The sequence below is a fragment of the Neoarius graeffei genome, chromosome 18, assembly GCF_027579695.1.
Source record: "Neoarius graeffei isolate fNeoGra1 chromosome 18, fNeoGra1.pri, whole genome shotgun sequence".
Lineage (NCBI taxonomy): Eukaryota > Metazoa > Chordata > Actinopteri > Siluriformes > Ariidae > Neoarius > Neoarius graeffei.
In genome coordinates this window covers 32,202,440-32,227,565 of record NC_083586.1, presented here as the reverse complement: position 1 = coordinate 32,227,565, position 25,126 = coordinate 32,202,440, and the positions used below count along the sequence as shown (strand labels likewise).

At 44.5% G+C, this 25,126-nt stretch overlaps 2 protein-coding genes and 1 non-coding gene across 3 annotated transcripts in view; 1 reads left to right on the top strand and 2 right to left on the bottom strand.

The window, feature by feature from the left end:
• Window positions 1–1,675: 1,675 nt before the first annotated feature.
• On the bottom strand, window positions 1,676–24,139 carry rpl24 (ribosomal protein L24). The gene is made up of 6 exons (XM_060898701.1): window positions 24,100–24,139; window positions 23,898–23,973; window positions 22,422–22,532; window positions 8,302–8,438; window positions 2,191–2,254; window positions 1,676–1,799 (listed from the first exon to the last, which is right to left on the bottom strand). The coding sequence occupies exons 1-6, from the start codon at window positions 24,102–24,104 to the stop codon at window positions 1,719–1,721; spliced, it is 474 nt and encodes a 157-aa protein (XP_060754684.1). The 5' UTR covers window positions 24,105–24,139; the 3' UTR covers window positions 1,676–1,718.
• On the bottom strand, window positions 1,938–2,069 carry LOC132866889 (small nucleolar RNA SNORA17). The gene has a single exon (XR_009650653.1). It is a non-coding gene; the product is annotated as a small nucleolar RNA SNORA17 (small nucleolar RNA).
• Window positions 24,140–24,309: 170 nt separating the features above from the next.
• Window positions 24,310–25,126, top strand: part of cep97 (centrosomal protein 97) — a 44,585-nt gene continuing 43,768 nt past the window's right edge. The window contains exons 1-2 of the mRNA XM_060898700.1: window positions 24,310–24,387; window positions 24,823–24,965. Coding sequence (XP_060754683.1) covers window positions 24,327–24,387; window positions 24,823–24,965 — 204 coding nt within the window. The 5' untranslated portion in view covers window positions 24,310–24,326. The remainder of the gene's footprint in view (window positions 24,388–24,822; window positions 24,966–25,126) is intronic.

The following is a 25,126-nucleotide window of genomic DNA, read 5'->3' as shown; positions in this document are numbered from 1 at the left end:
AAATTAGCGGAATGAATTCTGAAGGGCATAGAGCTACATTATATTATCTGCTCAGATTCAAACCTATTGGACAGCATTTTCACAGGGGTGATGGGCAATGACCCAAAGTATACTTTGAAAGCAACCCAGGACTTTTTAAAGCAAAGAAATGGACTTTCTTGCACTGGCCAGGTCAATCCCCTGACTTGAATCCACTTGAGTATATAATATCCTGCTGAAGGCAAAATGCCCCAAGAACAAGCAAAAACTCAGACATTGACAGCAAATGGTTTGCAACCAAGCACTAGAAATGACCATTTGATTTATGATTTTCACTTGTCTGATTACTTTTGGATCATTAAAAAAGGGAGGGGCCATATAAAAAAGTACTGTAATTCCCACATTGATCACTTCATTTGGATCTAAACATCTTCAAATTAAACATTGAAAGTCTGCATTTTGAACTCGCATGATAATCTCAGCTCCAGTATACTGTGGTAGACAGCCAAAATAACCATGACCATCAACATCCAGATATTGATGTACCTGTCCTGAATATACACTCACTGAGCACTTTATTAAGAGCACTATTCAAATACTGGTCAGAGACTCCCTTTGTTTTCAAAAACACAGTCTTAATTCTTCATGGCATGGACTCCACAAGATGTTGGAAACATTCCTTTGAGATTTGGGTCCATATTAACATCACACAATTCCTGCAGATTTTTCATGCTGCCAAGCTCCTGTTCTACCACATCCCAAAGGTGTTCTATTGGATTGAAATCCAGTGACTGGAAAGGCTACTGAACTCCTGTTCAAGATCCCAGTTTTTGCTTTGTGACATTATGCATTTATCATACGGGAACTATCCACTAGATTGATAAACTGTGTCCATGAAAGGATGCACAAGGTCAGTACCAATCCTCAAAATAGGTTGTGGCATTCAAATAATGCCAGGAAAATTCCCCCACACCATTACACAACCTCCACCAGCCTGGGCTGTTGACAGAAGGCAGGTTGGGTCTATGAATTCATGCTGTTGGCATAAAATTCTGACCCTACCATCAGCGATCAGTATTCTTCAGCAGAAAGTGAGATTCACCAAACCAGATTACTTTTTCCAGTTTTAGTGAGCCTGTACACACCACTACCTCAGCATTCTGTTTATGGTTGACAGAAGATCCCCCCCCCTTTTTCTTTTATTGCACCATTTAGCATAAACTCAAGGTTGTTGTGCAGGAAACTTCTACAGCTGATCTGGAAATCTTCAATCCAGCCTATCTGGCACTAACAATCATGTTATAAAGTCACTGGAGATCACACCCCCAATTCTGATGGTTGATGAACAATACCCAAAGTTAGCCGGTATCAGCATGATTTTATGCCATCATTGCCTGATTAAATAATTGCATGAATGGAGTAGGTGTACAGGTGCTCCTAAAGTGAACATGTACGCAAGATGATCAAATACTTGCTGGAGAGTTTCTTTCTTAATTAGGTTCCTAAAAGTATTACTTGGTTGATGTTTCAAAAAATGTGGATTTAAAAAGAAATTACACCATACTATTATATTCCCCATTCATTTCACTACTTCAGTGGATTCCTTTTACTTCCAGCCTATTAGAACAGAGCATAGTATGTCCTTGTCTTTGCAATCCACCATCAGCAAACAGGAACGACAACTCGGACAAAAATATAGTTTTGTGATATTTTATTAGTACACAAGACACCAGAGAAATTTAACGTTTGCCACCAACACGAGGAGCACTGGCTTTCATGGGCTTAGCAATCTTCTGTTTGGGTGCAGTCTTGGCAGGGGCCTGTGAGAAAAAGAACCAAAATATGGCTTCCAGGTTAAAGTTACACTGTCCCCCAAAAAACTAGCACATTTTATTGTAAGGAAATTGACATGATACAAGCATTCTCTAATCGTAGTTAATCAGCTATGACATTTAAAATTTGTAGGGCTATAGACACTGAGAACCCATCGCCAGAGGCGGGTACTCGGCGTAAACGCCGCCCTTTGTTCTATGCCACCTTATGACACAGAAACGACACAGTGCCGTGCTGCAACGCCTCAAAGGGGCAACCAAAACCCTCATACTTGCCATCTCTAACAAATTTTACTTTTGTGTTTGTATAAACCGTCACCTGACCAAGCTCCATACAACTTCCCACCGAAATATACAATGCAATTCATTATTCCCTTACCTTGGTACTCTGGGTGGACAATTTCTTGGTTGCCTGCTTTGCCTTCTTGGCCTCCTTGGCAGCCCTAAGGGGAAAAAAAAAAAAAAAAAAAAAAAAGAGAAGGGGGACCTCAACAGATGACAACTTCAAGCTTGGTTTGACAATGAAGTCCACAGATCTTAGACTGACAAATGATTACAGCTACAGTTGCAATCAAATATTCAACCCTCTCACCTCAGACATTATAATGTGGATGGAAGACAAATTACAAAAAAAAAACCCAAAAAAAACTACCACATTAAACAAAATGATACATTTGAGTTATTTTAACAGATGTTGACTTCAAAGTTAAGTCCAAATGAAAATGTAAATCTTTTAACACGTGCACTATTATTCAACCCCCAGCTTCAGTAATTTGGGGAGCATCCTTTAGCTTTTATAACTTCTAACAAATGTTTTCGGTAAGTGCTGACAAGCTTCTTACACTCCAATTGGAATCCTTGCCCATTCTTCACGTGAAAGCCTCTAGCTCAGTGATGTTTGTTTGCTTCCATGCTACAACTGCCTTCTTTAAATCCCACCAAAGATTTTCAAATCGGATTTAAATCTGGTGACTGAGAAGGCCACTCCAGGATCTTTCTCAACCAAGCTTTGATTGACTTGGAGGTGTGCTTGGGATCATTGTCTTGCAGGAAAGTCCATTGATCAAGGTTTAATTTGTCAACAGAAGGCATCACGTTCCTCTTTAAAATGGCCTGGTATTTCTGGGAATCCATGATGCCAGGTACACGATCAAGATTGCCAGTTCCTGCCGCAGAAAACAGCCCTACAATGACCCACCTCCATGCTTGACTGTGGGGATGGTATTCTTCTGATCATAAAGCCTGGCCTTTTGCATGCCAGACATACCGCTGGTCCATATGTCCAAACAGTTCCAGTGTGGTTTCATCAGTCCATAGAACTGTCCCCCAAAACTCTGTAGTCTTATCCAAATTTCTCCTGGCATAGTCTAGTCGACTTTTGATGTTCCTTGTGGTCAAGAGCAGGGTGCGTCTTAGAGTCCGGCCATGAAATCCTTGTTTAGGCCATTATTAAAAAAAAAAATGTTCTGTTTCTGGTCCACCGGCCGGGTGAGTGCCGTTTGAAATTTTTTTTTAACGCCGGTTTTTCGACATTTTTTTCGGGTTCGTAAATCTAAAATCGAACTTGACATTTATGCATTCCCAGGGCTTTCCACTAAGGCTCATACTAGCCATCCATGACAAATAAGATGACAATTCCCGTGTGAAATCCTGAGAGCGATGCAGTGCGCGTAGCAGCCGCTATCGCAGGCTATGAGGCTCCGATGCTCTGAGCCTGTGCGTGTTAGAGAGAGAGAGAGAGAGAGAGAGAGAGAGCAGCCCCTCCCCTCTCTGCTCCCTGAGTGGAGCTCGTCACCTTGGTAATGGTGCTCAGGTGCAGGGAAGAGACACAATATGAGAAGCAAAGAGCACTTTTTCTCAGAGTTCCCTCTCCTCGAACAACACTGATTTACACGGAAACGAAAGGAGCTATTCACAAAATTCTTGCACATTGAGTGCTACAAGGCTCTCATGAACACATTGATGTAATTTTTTTTGTCTCTAGTGTAAAAAAATGTGGACAACAGAGCGAGTTGAAAACAAGTGATTTTGTAGTAAAAGCGCTGTCAGGATTATAATGGGAGTCAATTGGGGAGTTCGCCTGTCCTCTTGTTACTTTCAGACTTCTCATTCAAAAACTGTAAATCCTATCGTTTAGGTAGACACATTGTGTGAATCAAGACAAGTGTGACTCCCACCTTTGAGAAAATTGTGTCTGTAGAGTGAAATTTGTGGCTGAAAATAGTTTAAATGAGAAAGTTTGAGCTACTTTTTCAAGCTCTCTACACTAACTTAATGAGCTCCACTGAAGTGTAACGCCATAGACACCCATTATAAAGTCTGAATTTCTCCAGAATTGATCGGGAGTAAACAAAATAAACTCCTGTGCACGCAGTTCCCAGGATTAAATGTATTTTCCACAGACCGTTTATTTATTCACTTTACTCAAAAACAAAGTAAAATGGCAGTAAATCTTTCTTTTCTTGCATATTGCATCATGAGGCGTTCCTGGCTTGTAAATCTCTTATTTTCGGTGCATGACACATTCACGCAACTGAGCATGCTATGTATTAACAACGACAACGGTCTGCAGTGGTGGCTACACAATTAAACACTCAGTGAACATTTCTCCATTTGTGTATGAAAATACACTCCAACGACTCAGTTTGGTCTCATTTACAACCAACGGTGTCTTTTGATGCCAGCACGTAATTGAACGAGAGAAGACTGGTTTACCGGAGACAAAATAAGCATCATCTCTGCTTCTGTTCCCTCCGACACACTACTGCCTCCGCCGAGTGCACGCGCACACCGCATGTCGGGGCCGCGGATGAGTTACTCTCCCTTGATCAACGAAGTCGGCGGGGAATTTGTGGTTATTATCGGTACAAACAGCGCGAATCAGAACTTAAATGAGTGCGGTTCAGTTTGACATTGTCAGTCCGTTAGATAAACATTTAATTTTATTAAAATCGAAAACTAATATTTAGAGCCTGTGGGCTACAAAAATAAGTTATTAAAGTAGCCGGCTGGACTTAATTGTGTAGTCGGCTGTATGGCCGGCAGCCGGCGCTTGTGGAAAGCCCTGCATTCCACGCAGAATATAGAATTGAATCAGCTCTACGCATGCACCGTGCGGCACAAAAAAAATGGCAGCCACCATGAAGGAAGGAGATCTGGAGTTTTCAAACATTTGCTTAAGCGTGAAATCGCAAAATGGTATTCTAGCGAACAACAAAATAGTAAAGATTCAGAAAAAAACAAATCATTCAGTGATCATTTTAATAGTGTAATTTCATCCGAACTAGGCCTAACGGTCGATTTAGAACTACAAAAAGTCGTGTGTCCGACGTTTTAAGTACGTTTGTAAAAGTTTTGCAAATGTTGCAGTCAGCATTTAAAATGCTAAAGTTTTTGTAAAAGTTTCAGTTGATTTAACTGTCATTTTATTAAATGTGTCTGCTTTTGTAATAAAAAAAAAAAAGGACTGAAAGAAAAAGCAAAAACAGCATTGCGATTTCTTATCCATCCATACACACACACACACACACATATATATATATATATATATAAAAATCCCTCCCGACTGAAAATTTTTTTGCTCACCCGGTGGACAGGAAACGGATTTTTTTTTTTTTAAGGATGGCCTTATTCAGTGCACGTCTTATAGTTGCCACTGAAGCACTTGTACCAGCCTTAATCATGTCATCCTGTAGGTGTCTTGCACTCACGTGGGTTTTTCTTAGTTGTCCTGACTAGGTGGCGAAGGGCCCTTGATGAAATTTTGGGCTTTCTTCCACAGCCAGGCAGGTTTGCAGCTGTTCCACAAGTTTTAAACTTCCTTATAACCTGCCCAATGGAGTCCCTTGGAATGTTAAATTTTTTTGGAAATCTCCTTATACCCAAGGCTCTTTAGGTGTGATAAAATAATCTCCTCTCAGCTTTTGTGGAAGCACCTTTGTCTTTCCCATGATTGCAACTGACCTTGAATACTTTCATGGGTGGGGTTTATATATGCATCACAGTGGAAGGACATGAAGGATTATAGGAGTTCCCAAAGGCTTAATTATGCTTCAACTCCACTTTAGGCCATAAAAACTTCGAAAGCTTTAAAAAAAAATAAATAAAATTATATAGGGGTTGAATAATTGTGACATGGCCATCTTAAAATATAAATGTTATGCACAAATACCGTATTTTCTGGACTATAAGCCGCTACTTTTTTCCTAGGTTTTGAACCATGCGGCTTATACAAAGGTGCGGCTATTCTGTGGATTTTTCTTCCACCGCTAGGGGCGCTCTAACCGGAAGTAGAATCAAAAATAAGATAGACGAAAAATCAATGCAAAGAAGAATTAGCAGATCTTTAGCAGATAGAACACGCACGACAAATTACTAACTGGTAATTATTTTCAAATCCAGCGAAGATGATTAAAGTGACTTGTGGTTTCAAACACAGGAGAAATGAAGGTAAATAAATACCGGTTATTTTCTCTTGGTTCTGTTCCGTTTTAATCAGCAAAGTTGCTGCCGTGTTAAAAGGCACTGTTCGGAAAGAATCTGTTCAGGTACATACATGTACATTTACAGTACAAAATCGTTCTGTACATGCAGTAAATATCAAATTTTTCAACATAGATATCTGCGGCTTATAGCCCGGTGCGGCTTGTATATCTTTTTATTTATTTATTTATTTTTAAATATAGAGCGGATGCGGCTTATATACAGGTGTGCTCTATAGTCCAGAAAATACGGTACTACATCAGGCATGCGTGTTGATTTTATGTATCACTCAACTCATAAGTCATCCAAAGCAGAATCTTGCTCTTTGAAAAAACATTAATTGATAAATCCTTAAAATCTTTGGGGGGTTGAATATTTGATTGCAACTGTAGGTACAATAATTCCAGTTCAAAAGCTGTCCAGAATATGGTTGAAGTGACCCCCAACTAATAAGTTAATTTATACAAACCACTATGCACATTACTTTAACTATCAGATGGAATTATCAGGTAATTAACCAAGAGTGTCAGATACAGACCCCTACCCAACTGGCAACCATCATTAATATAGAAGGATATTTAAAGCAATCCACTGAGCATCATCACTTAACCTTCAGCTTTTCACACAAACAAGGTTTGAGAATGTGATAAACATCTCAGGTGATTCTCCAAAAGAATTCATACACCATGTGTGCACATTATTGGCATTTTCCTCCTTTCAGTGGTTACAGGAATAGCCCGAATTCTCTGTGCAACTGGGAAAGTGTCACCTGAAAATATTTTACAAATACATAACTGACCAAGGCCAAGAATTTCCCCCACTCCATGGCAGTAGTGTCCAAGACTTCCCCCTGCCTGCAATTTTCATGCTGTATAGACTGTCATGGAGATTTGGGAGTAATTCACACATTTGCCCTTAAATTGTTTTGAAAGAAAAAGAAATTGAGAATACCATGATATATTTAATACATGACCAGCAAGTGTAATACTTGTGTTTAATTAACAGGAAAAGGTGGCACGTACACAGTACGAAGTCAACATGGAATACAGCACATCTCGCATTAAGCACTAAATAAGCACACGTGTGTATACATCATATATAAATAGACTTACTTTGTCAATCACAGTAGGAAAAACAATAAGATCACAATGGAGGACAATTATTTTATCTAGTGTTTGGTGTATTTGGCAATACAACCTTTTTTTGATTCAGGTTTAAGCATGACGAGACTTAAGAACAAATCTTATGCTCCCAGATCGTGAACTTATAAGTATGAACATGTAACTAATACAATCACAATACAGCATGGCAACACAAATTTCCCAATCTCCATGTGTCTCACACAATTGAAATAACATGGACTGATGCCTTCAGCAGTAACACAAAATTCAGGTTTAAATAAATTTCAATTTTACAACTTCAGGTACACAGCTAGAACTACACTACCAAACAAAGAAATGTTTAGCTTCCAACATCAAGGTGCTAAAACAATTCCCTTCTGGTATTTTAATCGTCTACCATATCTGCCTGGCCAAATAAAACATCCACCATCTTCCATATTTTCCTCAGTATGATAAGCAATATAATCTAGTTAGACAAAGGAAAGGCAGACCACACTGTAGACAGAGAGCTACAAAGTTCAGTAGGACTCACTGCCCAGTTTAGGATTAATCACAGCATGTTAACAGCCAGTTAAAAGTGTCTTTTACAAAAAGCCCCCATTACTTCTCAGGCACAGAAATGAACCAGATCTCAGTTGAAACTCGATATAAAAAGATACAAGATGCAGCGTTTCCTCACATATGTAAAACTTCAGGTGTCCCACTTAAGTAAATTTAATACACATTGCCCAATTTTAAAACCCCAATTTTTAAAAAAAATCCATTTTTTTGGTTGGGGGGGGGGGGGGGGGGGGGGGGGGAGCCTCGTTTACAATTTTGCAGCAACATGAACAGAGCTTGCAACCAGGTCTTCATGTAGACAATTCAGAAAAATAGTAAGCACTGACCTGATGGCCTGTTCTCTCTGAGCCTTGCGCACCTCAGGCTTCTGGTTCCTCTTGGCCAGGATCTCAGCGAGAGAGGCACCAGTGATGGCCCTCTGGAACTTCACAGCACGTCGTGTGCGTTTTTTTGTTACCTCTTCCTGTTAGAGCAAAAGGCAAAATATCAGCAATTACTCAAAATCACTTACAAGCAGACAGTATGGTTAACACACATCATCCCCAGGGTTTTTTTCCACTCCCAAAATCTGAAGACATTGTGTATACACAACATTAACGCTGGTTTTTGACAATTTCAGGTTATTCAGCACACCAAGATCAACAGAATCTTGGCCAAATTCTAGCATGGACCATGCGAATCATGGTTCTCCATGTTAGATATGAAGATTCTATAATGAAAACTGAAAATTAATTTCTGCTTACATCATTAATGCAAACCTTATGCAGAAAATAGGGTCAGATCAACACTCGTTCATCTAGGCAAGCTTGAGGCGATTTTTGTCCGTGAGCATCGTTTGTTTCACATATGCTTACTGTTGGTAACTCGCCAGCGCCCCCTATAACGATCCCACAATTTCCTTGCGCGCTCCACCCGGATGTGACGTGAAGTGGAACTGCTTTAACTGTATCGAGAGCGCCTCGATTCGCTCTCTCATGTTCTGACTACTGGAGTGGTCGGACGGACTGTAGGCACGCTCGCCTACAGTGTTGAGACTAACCGCTATTGTCTGAGAACAGCCTGTTCAAATTAGTTTCGGCCGAACTTTTGAACGACCCGCTAAGTTTCAGCGATATAGTGGTTTCGATTCTAAACCTTTGCAAAGTTTAACTACAGTTAAGTAGTTTTCCACGCTAAGAGGCATTTGCGGACAGCTTCGCTCCTCTCAGCCTTTTTCTCGTCGACGCATCACCGGAGGTTTCTCCTGAAGCACCGTGGGCCAGCTAGGCCTTCATCTCCCTGCTTCGTTAGCCGCGGTTGGACGCAACGCGCCGCTAACCTCCTCTCCTCGGACTGCGACCCTCAGCGCGGACATCGGAGAAAGAACTTCCATCGCATTGAGTAGGCACTTGGGCAAATTTTTAATTTGTAGCTTATTCAGATGGTTGTTAGGGTCATGTTTAAGCTTTGAGCTATTTAGCATACCCGCTCAGACACGGAAGGTGTTTGTTTGTTTTTATTGTTTGTTTGTTTTTATTGTTTGTTTTGGTTCTGTTTTTTTTTCTTTGAACTTGTTAGACAGGGTATCTTGCATGATATCTTTCCTTAACTCCATTGCTAGCTTCCCTATCTGATTAGCAGCGCAGCGACAAGTTTGTTATTTTAAGCTCCGAGGCTAGACCGCTACAAGGCCTAGTTCTCTCCACCCAACACATATACACACTCTCTCACACTCTTTCTCTCTCTCTCTCGCGTTGAGTTCTTTGCCTAGATAGTCTGTTGGAAATTGTTGTTAAGTGCAGTGTTTGGATCCAGCTGTAGCGTGGTCAGATTCTCCTTAGCAACTTATTGCTAGCTGGTAGGCTTGTGTTCTCGACTAGGCCTGCAGGCGCCATTTTTCCGACGCCATTTTGATACCTTCCTCATTGAGTTACCTGTGATACGACACCTAGGCACTGACCGCCATTTTGTTTAAGCATTGCCAGAGTGGCTAGCATTAGCATCTGCCCACAGATACCTACACAAAGCACACATTAGCCACAGAGCTAATCCTTTGTTCTATTTAGCTAACATTCCTTTGTTTTAGCTAACATTCCTTTGTTTTAGCTAACGACAAGCTAGGTCACACACACACACACGCATCGGCTTGCCCTAGCCTCACACACGCGCACACAAGGGATTCTTTTCTTTTTTTTTTTCCTTCTATCTCTTTCTCTCTCTCTTTCCCTCAAATTTATAGTCCAGGTGTAATTGTTCCATTGTTTTGTCTTATTACCTTTGCTGACATTGAATGTATTTTGAGTTTATTATTATTAGTGAGTAGTAGACAAATAAAAGCTAATAAAATTGAATTGCATTTTACTTGTTCCTGTTGTTTATTCACAAGGTCAACTATTTAGAACTCCTTTTTCCTTCAGAATTTAGCTTTTGTATACAACTGGGTTTCCCATCTAATACAGAGCTACCATTAATCTTGAGTGTAACCATTCACGGTGAGTATTAAGATTAATAATTTAAGATTTTATGAGACTGATCTTTATTTATAAATTGATTAATTTAATTATCAATTATTACATAATTTATAATTTAATTAATCCCAATTCAACCTACATTAAAGTGGTGCCCCGTGTGAGGCATAGTTTAATGACCTTGTGAATTTCTCAACAATAACTTGTAAACTGCTGTATACCCAAAATCAACTGCCAAGGTATAACACAGATGACTTTAATGGTGAATCATTAACAGTGTGTTAATCACAGAACTGAAATTCAGCTGCCAACCACAGTTAGCTGATAAACTGGTTTAATTGATTAGTACATTAGAGTAATATCTAATCCAAGTACTTAATTAATATTATTAATAATAGTAATCATTATTGTTAACTAATTATTAATTGAGCTAATTAATACAAGTGAAACATTAGTGAAAACAAAGTAGCTAAGAAACCACATCAATTATTTAGCAACTTGGATTAAATTAAATTCTAACCTAATCAACACCTAGTATTAATTTCCTTTAAGTTAATTAATACATTTCGAACAAAATGTCGCGTTCCCCATCAAGGGAGTCAGAAGGGCCCCTCCTCTCTCTCTTCGACGTTGTAGGCGATTTAGGCCAAGTCCTGGAGGATAGGAGAAATTACTTCTGTGATCTGGACCAAAAGGCTCGCTTTGATGAAATACACATAGCCGTTAGGGAACTTAAGGAGCGTACTATGACTCTCCCAGAAGGGCTACCCAAATTGTTCATGATCTACTATAAGGAAATGGAACGTGTGTATGACCCTCGAACAAGAGAAAAGAACACTAAAACGACAACTGGCCGAAGCTCAAAGGAGAGCAGAAAGCGCGGAGAGTAGCCTCGTGGGCCTGAGAGCCACACAAGATGAACTAAAGCGCGAAATAGAATACCTCAGAGAAGAAGTGACGCAAGCACGTCGCTCAGATGAGGGATCGGCCAAACCCTCCCAAGAACAGAGTTCCGCTCTGGAGGAGGAAGAACCTGCGCTTAGAACGGTAGATCAGACACCGCACTCAAGCTCAACTCGCGTGAAAGTCGCGCGATCGCCACCTCGTGGCGCTGGGAGTTTTTACTTTACTCCCCACTACACCCCCTCGCGCTTCAATATCGCTGCAGCCTCTAGCCCGCAGAAAACGCCGCGCTACGTACCCTCAGACTCCTCTGACGGAGAGGCCGCCTACAAGCCGAAACGCAGACATAGGCGATATGAGAGCAGCTCAAATAGCGAAGACAGCGAGGACCCCTACGGGTCAAAATCAAAACGCCTCGTCGCAGAACGCAAAACTAGGATCCGCCAAATCGACGTCCTTGCGAAAGACATAGAGCGTTTTGAGCCGGAAAATCATAGACACCGAAGCGTTAATGATTATTTCCGGGAAATCGAGCGTAGCCTCCTGGACCTGCCAGAGGCTACGTCGCATGAAAAGGCCAGACTAGTCTGGAAAACTTTAGGTAGTGGCGTACGAGCATTCGTTGAGACCTTACCGCAGTCAGTCCTCGACAACTACAAGAAGATACGCAAGTACTTGAAAGAGGAATACTCGTTGTACGAGGACGAGACTGCTGCGACGATGGGTGCCATTCTGATCAGACAGAAACGAAGCGAACACCCTCGCGAGTACTACCGTCGGCTCCGTGCAGCGTACTTTCAGGGCAGAAGCGAGCCCGGGCTAGAGGAAGATCGCAACTTCAAGTCCCTCTTCCTCCATAACCTTCACCCGTGCATCCGTAACCAAGTAACACTCGCGTGTCGCCAGCGCCCCCATACTATGAGAGAAATGCGTCGCACCGCACAACTAACGTGGGAGACGTTCGTCCGACCCACAGACCGCCACGAGGACGATCCCAGAGTCCTCAGCCTATATGAGCAGGAAGATCAGTCCTTAGGCCTAGAAGGGGGTGAAGCCCCAAACCGCGGGCCCCCTTGGGCGAACCCAAACCCCGGCCACCAGACGTCGAGTCAACCCAAAGGTAACTGGAAAGTTCGACAAGCTGGAGCCAAGGGGGAACAGGGCCCCAACGCCAAAGGGCGGGGGAACCGCAAACCTGGCAGTCACGGCCCTAAATCTCAGAATAGCGGACAGTCAAGGCCCCATCGCAACTCCTCTCGAAGGGAGCGGAGCCCTAAGCTAGCTACCGCTAAACAAGCCAACCAAGAGCCGCTTGGGATGGCAGAACTGAGGGCTGAATTAGCACGGATTAAACAAGCCAACCAAGAGCCGCTTGGGATGGCAGAACTGAGGACCGAATTAGCACGAGTTAAACAACTGCTGAGCAATAAGAACAGGAAGGGTAAGCCGAGCAAGGACAGGGACGAACCGTCAGCATGACTAGGCCGGGACCCATCCCCACCACCACCGCGTGTCTACCTCGTGGGGTGGGGAAAGGACCCCTGCCCAATAGGCAGCGATGAGTTGAAACCACCCCCTCCGTTAGTGAAGCCTGACCCGCAGGATGCACCCCTGACGCAGTTTCTTGGAGATTTGGTTAGGAAAGGCAACGCCAAGCGTATCTATACCCCAGTGGTGGTAGAAGGCAACGTTTCCCTCCAAGCTCTCTTGGATACCGGGTCAGAAATCACCCTGATGTGTTCCAAAGTCTTCGCAGAGGTTTCTGATGCGCGGCGCGCGCAAGGTAGACCCATCAGAACCGAACGTTGTGACGTCAACTTGGTTAGCTTCACCCAGAATCAAGCCCCAGTAACAACCATTGCATGGTTAGAACTCACCTTCCAGGGCATGTCCATCACTCACCCCACTTACATCTGCTCTGTTGGGGTAGAACCGTTCCTCATTGGCCAAGACCTACTAGATAAGCTAGCGCCCCTCATTGACTGTCGTCGTGGGCAACTGTGGGCCCAGGTCGCGTCCCCACAGACCCCAGATCCTCGTCGTCACGATCGAGCCTGTTGCGATGAAGTTAGGGTGGAGGCTACTCCACCGATAGCTGAGTTAGGGCAGGTCCCCGAGAACCTCGAGACCACTCCGCTCCACCCTGAGCCGAGTCAAGACGCACCAAACTCAACCGACACTCCTCTCAACCGCAACGCGCTTGATGGCCACCCGTCTTTCCTTTGCTTTCTTGGCGAATCTGCCCCAACCAGGTACTACCCCTGGATATCTGGCAACATTGCTGTCAACGGCGTCACGGCACCTGGCGTCAGGTTAGCGCTTTGGTCAGAGAAGTCAGCCATCAGCCAAACGTGGTTCGACATAGTGCGTCAGAGCACTCCTTCCCCTGTCTTTGTGCAGAAGAGCCACCGGCTACTGTCAGCCGAACAACCCCAGAGCCCCATCAAAGCCACAGGCGTCTGCGCCGTGTCGCTCGCCATCGGTCAGAGAGAATTCCTTCATTTCTTGAGTGTCGTCCCCGGACTTCCTGACCCACTGGTCATTGGGGCAGACATCTTGGTCAGACTGGGAGCCCAACTGGACCTAGTCAACCGGGTCATCTGGACCCAAGCCGACGCTGCTAAGCACCCGTTCCAAGCTGACCCGGAACAAATGCGGTCAGGACAAACGATTCCCCAAGCCTGCCATGTCACTAGCGAATTTGACATTGTCATTCCCGCTAGGACTGCTGGTTCCCCTCTTAAGCTGGTCATCATGAAAGACCAACAGTTTCGTAGCCCCCAGGCGTTCTTCCAGCCTCTCAGATTCTTCATGGAGCTCGATTTAGCCGTGTGTGGGACTCCGCTGCTTGAAGTGAGTCATCGTTCCGCTTACCTCCTGGTTCAAAACTCCACGCGGGACGCCATCACGATCCCCGCCCGTCGGCCTTTAGGCCTTCTGATAGACCAGGCATTCCATGACTTTGAACTCACCATTCCAGTCATCGGTGAGCTGCCAACGCCGGACACTCACTCCGATCCAGTGGAACCTCCCTGGATCACTCTTCCTTTCCACATGATCCACGTCGAACCTCACGACATGCTTCGCGACGAGCGCATAGTCATGACCAGAACTGACACCCCGAAACACATGCTGGTGTATGCTCTTGCCACGCAATCGAGCAACGACACCCCTGCAACTGAGGTCGTTGATTCAGCTCTAGGTGAACCGTACCCAGGCTTTGAACGAGAAGTTCAACAACAGCTGGTGAAAGCTGACAGCCTGACCACGGACGCCCAGAGACGACAGCTCCGTGAACTGTTCTACGACTTCAAGGCGATCTGGGCGCGAGATTCCAATGACTGCGGAGTCACGGACATCCACACCGTCCGAATCCCAACAGATCCGAACGCTCCACCGACGTTCGTGCGGCAATACAAAATCCCGTTAGCCGCATACGACTCAATACAAGAAACACTGGACACTCTGCTGGAAAAGCAGATCATTCGTGAGTGTAACTCGACTTACAACTCCCCCTTGTGGCCGGTGCTGAAACCGAACGGCAAGTGGCGTCTCACCATTGACTATAGGCAGCTGAACAAGCAAGTGCCCTTGTCAAGATGGCCCATGATCCATCTGGATCAAGAACTTGCCAAGGTGAAGGGTGCAAAGTTCTTCTCCACCGCCGACGTGGCGAGTGGATTCTGGACCATGCGCGTGGATCCAGCTGACCAGCACAAGCTGGCCTTTTCCTTTGGGAACCGCCAGCTAACTTTCAACCGATGTCCGTTCGGCTACGCGAACTCCCCCGCTGAATTCAACATCATCTTGCATAAGGCAATGAGCGATGCCGCAGCTCGTGGCAACTTGATCTATGTCGATGACATCCTCATTAGGTCACAGACTTTTGATGCACACCTCGAAGAGATACGCCATGTTCTGTCCCAGCTGTCCAGAGCAGGAGCGAAGCTCTCTGTCACCAAAGGGCAGTGGTGTCGCACCAAAGTTGAATACGTTGGACTGTGCGTCGGGCCAGATGGCATTGAACCCCAGTCAGGGAGGGTGCGGGCTATCCAAGATATCAAAGCCCCATCCAACGTACCCGAACTCAGGAGCTTCTTAGGGGTCTGCAACTACTCCCGACAGTTCATCGAGGACTACGCGGACATAGCACGACCGCTCACCGAGCTCCTCCGGAAGGATAAACCCTTCCAGTGGAGTGAGCCTCAAGAACTCGCGTTCAAGAGCATGAAGCAGAAGCTCTGCTCTGCTCCCTGCCTCGCGTATCCCGACAAAGACAAACCGTTCTTCTTGGAGGCTAGTTTCTCCACCCACTGCCTGAGCGCTGCACTGTCACAGCAGCATGACAAAGATCGCCGTGTCGTAGCATACGCCAGTCGGCCCCTCAGTGCTGTGGAGTTTAAATTTTCAGACTGCGAAAAAGCCCTGCTGGCCACGGTCTGGGCCGTTGAACACTTTCGCAGTTACATTGGTGGCCAGAAGGCGGTGATAGAGACCAATCATCAACCGGTCTCGTTCTTGAACAGCCAGAGGCTGAGAGAGGGAAGAGTTTCGAACAGTCGCATCGCAGCTTGGATGATGGCACTACAGGGCTACGACGTCGAGGTGAAGTACGCCCAGAACCACAAGATGGCGCTTGGCCGAGGCCTGGCGGAATGCCAGCATTGCGACTGCGAGAATAGTCCGGATCAAACCGAACTAACAACCGTACCTGCTCTCCCCTCCGACCACCACTACTATGACGAGAACGTCTGCAAAGACCTCCCCACCGCTTACATAGATGGATGCTCATTCCATCATGAACGCAAAGTCCAAGCCGGTGTCGGTATCGTATGGGCGAACGGCCCTATACAAGGGAATTACCAACATCGACTCGGGGCTAAGACTAGCCAATATGCGGAGGTAGCAGCCGTGCTCATCGTCCTGCAACAAGCTGCCCGTGAGAACATCAAGCGGTTAGTCCTCTGCTCTGATTCAAATTATGCCAGGCATAGCTTCGTCTCACACTTTCCCTCGTGGAAGGTGCAGGACATGAAAAACGCAAGGGGCAAGGAAGTGAAACACTCCGAACTCTTCCTAGCATGCGATCGACTCATAACCGAACAGGGAATGTGCGTCTATTGGAAGAAGGTGAAGGGACATTCTCAAGTCCCAGGACCTGACAAAGTCGGTAACGATGAGGCAGATGGCCTCGCCAAAGCGGGAGCCGTAGACGGCCCCCTTTGGGAATTCCAGCCGTCATGGCTTCCCGAGACGCCACGCCATAACGTAACCGCGATTACTCGCCGACAGGCTAGAGCAGGTCAAACTGACGCAGTACCCCAAGCAGGAACCGTGCAACTCGGCCGACTGCCCCAGGACGCCGACCTGGTGTCTATGCAGGAAAGGGATCCCGTGATCCACCAAATCCGTAAGTTCCTTGCGGACCCCGTGGCGTCCCCAATTTCCCCACAAGAGTTGCAACAGTCCCGAGACTTAAACCACCTTCACAATCTCAAAAACTGCTTAAAACTCGAGAAAGGACTCCTGGTGTACACACCACGCAACCAGGGACCTCCCCGGTGGGTCGTGCCCACAGATCATAGGGGGGTCATGTTGCAGTACGCTCACGACAGCCCGTGCGGGGGCCATAGGAACGCTCAGGCGACCTACCAGACACTCCAACAGATTGTCTATTGGCCCTTCATGATTCAGGACGTTACCGAGTATGTTAAAGGGTGCTTGATTTGCTGCCAATTCCGACCAGCCCAACCGTTGAACCGCGCCCCACTGCAAAGCAAAGGCATCTCATTCCCCTGGTCTAATCTCCAGATAGACTGGGTCGGACCGGTGCCGAAATCAGCTCGAGGTAATAAGTACCTCCTGACCGTCACTTGCGCGTTCACGAAGTGGGTGGAATGCTTGCCCGCCCCAAACGAAACCGCAGAGACCACCGCTCTCCTTCTTATGAACCATGTGTTCAGCCGTTGGGGCTTGCCCCTATCCATTGATTCCGACCGAGGTACTCATTTCACCGCAGAGGTCATGAGAGTGTTGTGGGAGATGCTCGGAGTCGAGGCAAAATTCCACATCGCGTATCATCCTCAGTCTTCCGGTCAGGTCGAACGCGCCAACCAAACCATCGTGAGCATGCTTCGCAAGTATGTGAGTCACCATGGCAAAGATTGGGACATCAAACTCCCTCTGGTGCTGATGGCCATTCGGTCCACTCCTCACCGCACCACCGGAGTCACCCCGTTCGAAATGATGACTGGCCGTGAAATGGTTCTTCCCTTACACCTCCTCTACCGACCAGAGGACCTAAGCGTTGCCACCGCGTACACTGCACACCAGTACGTCACCGACTTGCAACGCCACTTGCAGGCCACATTTGCGTGGGCCCAGGAACACCTCGAAAAGAGTGCGAAAGGACAGAAAGCTTACTACGACAGAAAGGCGACACACCGTGAGTACGAAGTAGGCGACAGAGTCCTATACTTCAATTTCACCAAACCGGTAGGAGTAGCCACAAAATTCTTACCCCGTTGGTCCGGTCCTTTCGAAATCGTCGGTAAACTGTCCCCCGTCGCCTACCGCATCAAAACTTCGAAGCCCAGCCAGGCGCCTTCGTATAGATGGGTCCATAGCAACCAAATAAAGCTTTTTGAGCAGTCCACACTCCATAGGGGGGTGGACAAACAATAAGTTATAGCCTGCCCAACTTAGTTGCATGCCTCTCAATCCATAAGCGTGCATCTATATGTAACCACCCTCGTTACCACTCAAATCGGAATAACAAACTCCTGTATGTTGCAGAATGGCCCCTCTCTGGATCCTCGGCATCTTCCTAGTCCTGCAGACCACATTGGCCGGTAACATAGTGGAACCAGGTCCGCCGAGTGGCATTGTTCTCCAAGATGCCCCAGGACTGCTCCTCACCAATTGCCGCGTCCATACCCAGCGCGTGTACACCCGCCTCGATCCTTGGGACGTGTACCGTAAGCATTTTAGATCGCCCACACAAACAAACCTCGAAACCGGGCCTGACTCCGAGATTGGGTCCAACATCGAACACGCCAAGCGTACCACAGTTCACATGCTCGAACAGTTACAGAAGTTCATAGTCACTGAGGAGGAACTCAGCGGCAAAACACGCCCTAAACGGTTCCTCGGAGGACTACTTACTGCTGCATCCGCCATTGGCTCTCTGTTCTCAATGGGCCTCTCTGCCGTTAACACCGTTAGCCTAACCGCGGTCAAACGAGAAATGAACATTCTTAAGGAAGAAATGCCAGAAATCCAGGGTAGACTACTAACTCAACAGGAGGAGCTGCAGGGCCTAGGCAAAACCCTGCAGGGAACCATACTAACCGTTAACATGCATTCTACATTAATCAAGAACACAGTACATGCCGTAGACAGGCTAGCAGCCATCATGAGAAGCGAAGTCAAGTACGTCCGAGTAATCCGAGACCTAATGCAGGACCTGATGAGAGAAGTAAGTAGCTCTCTCAGCACCCTGAGTGGAGGTAAAATCCCACCATATTTGATACCCCTCAGCATGGTTGACAGCATACTCCGATCTACTACCACGACTAACGTTTACTCATCACAGATTCATCTGGCTTATAGTCTTGGCAGTGCTATCCCCATTTTTGTGAACCCTCAAAACCTAGAAATAGGCTTCATCCTCAATCTCCCCGTTATTGAACGGCAAAACATATACAGAATCAAATCTGTCCTTAATGTAGGTTTCTGGAACAACGACGTACACGTACGTTTGCAGACACCTTCCACCATAGCCTATCACGATGACAACCCCTCTATCTACCTCGTCCCTAATTTAGACATGTGCACCTCTACCAAAGATATCCACTGGGTCTGCCCCAGCAATCCCTTTATCCGAGACACCACAGACCGTCTCTGTGGATTGACAAAAGTCCCCGAGCAGAAGTGTGCAGGCAAATTGTCTATTAAAGATGAAGGAATAGGAACTAGAGTAGAAAGAGCTGGTAATCGGTGGCTAATCAACACTCCCCAAACTGAGATTCTGGTATCATATGATCAACATAACACTGCCACTAGAATGAAGATCCCTAACGAAACCTCTCTCCTAAGTGTCCCACTAGGAGCCACTGTTCACGTGGGTGACATCACCCTCCATCACCTTAGCGCTGACCAGTATGAGACCGAGATAGAAATGCCCGATGCCTTCCCAGGTCACGAACTTGAGATAAACTCCACCCTCCAAGCACAACTACTGCTGGAAGGGACCAAAACCGTGCAATTCGATCTTAAGCCCACTGGCATCGCTACCACTTTCTTGAATAACCGCGCAAACCCTTCTTCCGATCAAGGATCTTTAATAAGCCGAATTGCGCTGGGATTTCTAGCTAGCGGTTGGGTTATCACAGTCTTCATAGCCATCACTCTACATAGGTACATACTGACACTACACCGCAAACTGGACAAAATGATCTACGCACCTGAGAAATTAGATCGTGGCATTGTCCGATTCTCCATCAGGCCTAAGGCCTCCACTAACTTTCTTGAAGAGTAGGCTTGCTAACATGCTAACTAACCTCTCTTTTCCATTTTCCTTTATGGAGTTTTGATTATTTTTGTTTGCTGTGTGAAATATTGTATGTAGAAGGTAGTTAAGTAGCCATAGTGTAATTGTTTTCATGTCCAAGTGCCTATGCTTTCATGCCCAAGTGCCTATGCATCTTATGGACTGTATGAAATGAATTGAACTGTTGAACTGTGTCTGAAAGACTTTTCACAGAAAGGACCCTTGGAACTACCTCATTGTGGAACTACCTCATTGTGGAACTACCTCATTGTGGATTACTAGGGACCGTGGGTCGCAGACTAAACACCATGTGCCCATAGGGTATCACTCCTTTCAGCGCCTATGGCCAAGGGGGGAATGTTGGTAACTCGCCAGCGCCCCCTATAACGATCCCACAATTTCCTTGCGCGCTCCACCCGGATGTGACGTGAAGTGGAACTGCTTTAACTGTATCGAGAGCGCCTCGATTCGCTCTCTCATGTTCTGACTACTGGAGTGGTCGGACGGACTGTAGGCACGCTCGCCTACAGTGTTGAGACTAACCGCTATTGTCTGAGAACAGCCTGTTCAAATTAGTTTCGGCCGAACTTTTGAACGACCCGCTAAGTTTCAGCGATATAGTGGTTTCGATTCTAAACCTTTGCAAAGTTTAACTACAGTTAAGTAGTTTTCCACGCTAAGAGGCATTTGCGGACAGCTTCGCTCCTCTCAGCCTTTTTCTCGTCGACGCATCACCGGAGGTTTCTCCTGAAGCACCGTGGGCCAGCTAGGCCTTCATCTCCCTGCTTCGTTAGCCGCGGTTGGACGCAACGCGCCGCTAACCTCCTCTCCTCGGACTGCGACCCTCAGCGCGGACATCGGAGAAAGAACTTCCATCGCATTGAGTAGGCACTTGGGCAAATTTTTAATTTGTAGCTTATTCAGATGGTTGTTAGGGTCATGTTTAAGCTTTGAGCTATTTAGCATACCCGCTCAGACACGGAAGGTGTTTGTTTGTTTTTATTGTTTGTTTGTTTGTTTTTATTGTTTGTTTTGGTTCTGTTTTTTTTTCTTTGAACTTGTTAGACAGGGTATCTTGCATGATATCTTTCCTTAACTCCATTGCTAGCTTCCCTATCTGATTAGCAGCGCAGCGACAAGTTTGTTATTTTAAGCTCCGAGGCTAGACCGCTACAAGGCCTAGTTCTCTCCACCCAACACATATACACACTCTCTCACACTCTTTCTCTCTCTCTCTCGCGTTGAGTTCTTTGCCTAGATAGTCTGTTGGAAATTGTTGTTAAGTGCAGTGTTTGGATCCAGCTGTAGCGTGGTCAGATTCTCCTTAGCAACTTATTGCTAGCTGGTAGGCTTGTGTTCTCGACTAGGCCTGCAGGCGCCATTTTTCCGACGCCATTTTGATACCTTCCTCATTGAGTTACCTGTGATACGACACCTAGGCACTGACCGCCATTTTGTTTAAGCATTGCCAGAGTGGCTAGCATTAGCATCTGCCCACAGATACCTACACAAAGCACACATTAGCCACAGAGCTAATCCTTTGTTCTATTTAGCTAACATTCCTTTGTTTTAGCTAACATTCCTTTGTTTTAGCTAACGACAAGCTAGGTCACACACACACGCATCGGCTTGCCCTAGCCTCACACACGCGCACACAAGGGATTCTTTTCTTTTTTTTTTTCCTTCTATCTCTTTCTCTCTCTCTTTCCCTCAAATTTATAGTCCAGGTGTAATTGTTCCATTGTTTTGTCTTATTACCTTTGCTGACATTGAATGTATTTTGAGTTTATTATTATTAGTGAGTAGTAGACAAATAAAAGCTAATAAAATTGAATTGCATTTTACTTGTTCCTGTTGTTTATTCACAAGGTCAACTATTTAGAACTCCTTTTTCCTTCAGAATTTAGCTTTTGTATACAACTGGGTTTCCCATCTAATACAGAGCTACCATTAATCTTGAGTGTAACCATTCACGGTGAGTATTAAGATTAATAATTTAAGATTTTATGAGACTGATCTTTATTTATAAATTGATTAATTTAATTATCAATTATTACATAATTTATAATTTAATTAATCCCAATTCAACCTACACTTACCCATGAGATTGGCATAATCCTATACCATCCTTCTATTTAGACAAGTGTTGTAGCAGCAGCTACACTAAAAACATTAAAAAACACTTCCAACACTGCCAGAACTTTGCCATCAACTGACTGATCACGAGGTCACTAAATGTAATGGCTGCTGGTAAGTACATTACATTATGGGTTCTAAGACCATCAGTCTAAACTCCTGACCAAAGCAGCTTTTCAGGATGTGCAATTTTTGCTGGTGATGGCAAGATCAAGCCAAAAACAAACTGTACAGTGTAAACCCCACTTATTGCAGGTTTAATTACCAAGAAAAAAAAAAAAAGTTAGCATTCCTTAAATGCTTAGCAGCACAAGGAATGTCTCATGGAGATCAACTCAAAAGATCCATAATGCTGAATCTCTCACAGGCACCTGCTAGAAGGGAGGATCAGGACAGAATTTGAACTTACAGACTGGCCCTTCTTGTGTTTGCGCCTGTACAGAACAGTCCAGTTAATCTGCCTGGGGTTCCTTTTGGTCAGGAATGCAGACTCACACTTGCCATTCAGAAACTGGAACACCTAAAGAAGTGGAGTGGAAAGTGAGGAGAAAAGCAACACTGCCAACATTATCGAGAACACACTGACCAGCTTCTCAAACAGAACATGAACACTAGAAGACAGTGGTTCTCAAAGCAGGGCCTGTGTGAAGCATAACCAGAGTTGTCCATGACTATTATTAATAATAGGTTTTGACCCACGTGTACCAAAGGAGGTTGAAATGAAAAAGCATTATCTAGGAACGTAGACCTCTATAGTTTAAGAGATTCTGCCTCACAGATCGATCCAGGAGCAAACAGTCACTGACGCAGCTATTCAGAGATGTTTCTCAATTTATTGAGAAACATACGTGTGTGTGTGTGTGTGTGTGTATATATTTTTTTCACATTCAAGAGTGTGTTGTAGCTATATATGAGATGATTTAACTGATGAAGCCAAGTTATCTATGCATAGTGTAAATGGGTGATGAAGTATTATACCACTGGTTTAGACTACACTAGTGTATGAAAGAAAAAAAAAAAAATGACATTATGTACCATTACATCACCAATCAGGATCAGTGTCTTATGAAAAGACAGACATTACCAGTCAACATAATCATTAAGCAGAGAGCAAAATGTGTGAGCGAAGCTCAATCTCAAGGATTTAACTAACCAAAACAGATGCCAATCGACAAGCCTGTTCCTGTTTCAAGCACGCCAAACATATTTCTATCAAATATCCTTTAAAAAAAAAAAAAAAAAATATATATATATATATATATATATATATATATATATATATATATATATATTTAGGGGTCCAAGCACCAAAGTCAACTCAAACATAGTGTGCCATTCATGGAAATTTCAGTAAGAGAAAGATCTATGGCTCCAAAAATATCATTTAAATGGGGTTTAAAGTTATCTTCATGAAATATACCAAAATACTGAAACTACTACTACACATGAACCTACTACACAGTTTAAGGGATCCAGGGATTTAAAAAAAAAAAGTTTCAGCCCTTGGTATGGAACACAAACAATTTCAGCAAACTATTTGGCTACTAGTCTACACTGATAGTCTAGTAACACAGGCAGGCATTTAAAAGTCAAAATCAAACTTTCTGAACTGAACACAACCACATACCAGACAGTGTTTTCCCCCCTTGTGTATATGAAAGTTTTATTAAAGCCACTGATACAGCTGGAGGTTTTTAATAACTAGCAGGCCGCTGCTAATGCTAACTGTCTACACAATATTACCGAGGGTTTCTTTAAAATAATTCATAACTATACAGCAAACTGACAACTTAAATTCTTCATACACAGACTACCCTTAAGTATAAAAGAAAGAAAGGAGAGTTAAATACACTGTACTGAGAGACATTAATCCAATAGTCTTTACCTTTCCATCGATTCGGGCATATCGCCGGCCATGGCCGGGATAAATTTTATACCCACTGAAACTGCACAACTCAACCCTGTAAGTCAGAAATAATACTTTGTTATTGAAGCAATACACTTCTAATTTATCACACGAGCCTAAGCAGGGACATATTTTATAGATTTTAAGTTAGATGGATACGGATAAATTAGATAACACGTACTTCATGGCGGCGAGTGAGACAGGAAAGAGGAAGTGGAATCGTGGGTATCCGGTTTATAAAGATAGTCGTTTGATGAAAACGCGATATTTTTGCGAATAATAAACGTATCTGAAATCGCACGTTCAATATGAATCTTGAAAAATTGTCGAAAAATTGTTTTTTTCTTTTATTTATATAGCCAATCAAATGAGTGCTCGGTTGCCGTGGCGGTGGCTGAAGCGGGAAGTATGGCGGCGATGGAGGAAGCTAGCGGGTATCAACTTGTCACTCAAATGGCAAAATCAGAAGGTTGGTTTGTGGTATTCCTTTCAGCAGGTCAATATATGAGTCCTGGACTGGTTCTAGTGATAAATCTGTCATAAAATAACACTTTTGGGTGTAATTTTGCGACGAAAATCGCTATCCACCTGTGCTAGTTGTTTATCTCACTGATTAGCCTCTGTTATTGTAAACACTTGTAATGGTAGCTGTTGTACAGTATTCTGTGGTGTTAGTGGTTCATTTGACGTTTAATATACCAGTTAAAAGTTAGTCAGTGCAGCTGGGGACTGAGATTGTCATTTCTATTTAAAACAAATCCGTTTAGGCTTTAAGCTAAAATGTGTTTGTTTGAGTCATCAGTTTTTTAGTTCTGCCTTTCTATTTAGTTCTAATCCTCGTTCTATCCAGAGATCCAGTTGTTCTACCTTTTGACTAAACCTTCCTACTTGTGTTTATGTTAAGGTCCTGGTTTAGTTGATCTTTCAAGTCAAGGCCTTCACAAGCTGGATCCAAACTTCTGTGCATTGGACACTCACACACTCGTCTTAGATCAGAACCATATCATCAAACTGGAACATCTGGAGAAGAATACAGCTGTGAAGCAGGTACACAGAATATTTTAATCCTTGTTTACACACTGGCCACTTTTTGTGTCTTGGATGCAAATTGTATCCTCATCTCATCTCATTATCTCTAGCTGCTTTATCCTTCTACAGGGTCGCAGGCAAGCTGGAGCCTATCCCAGCTGACTACGGGCGAAAGGCGG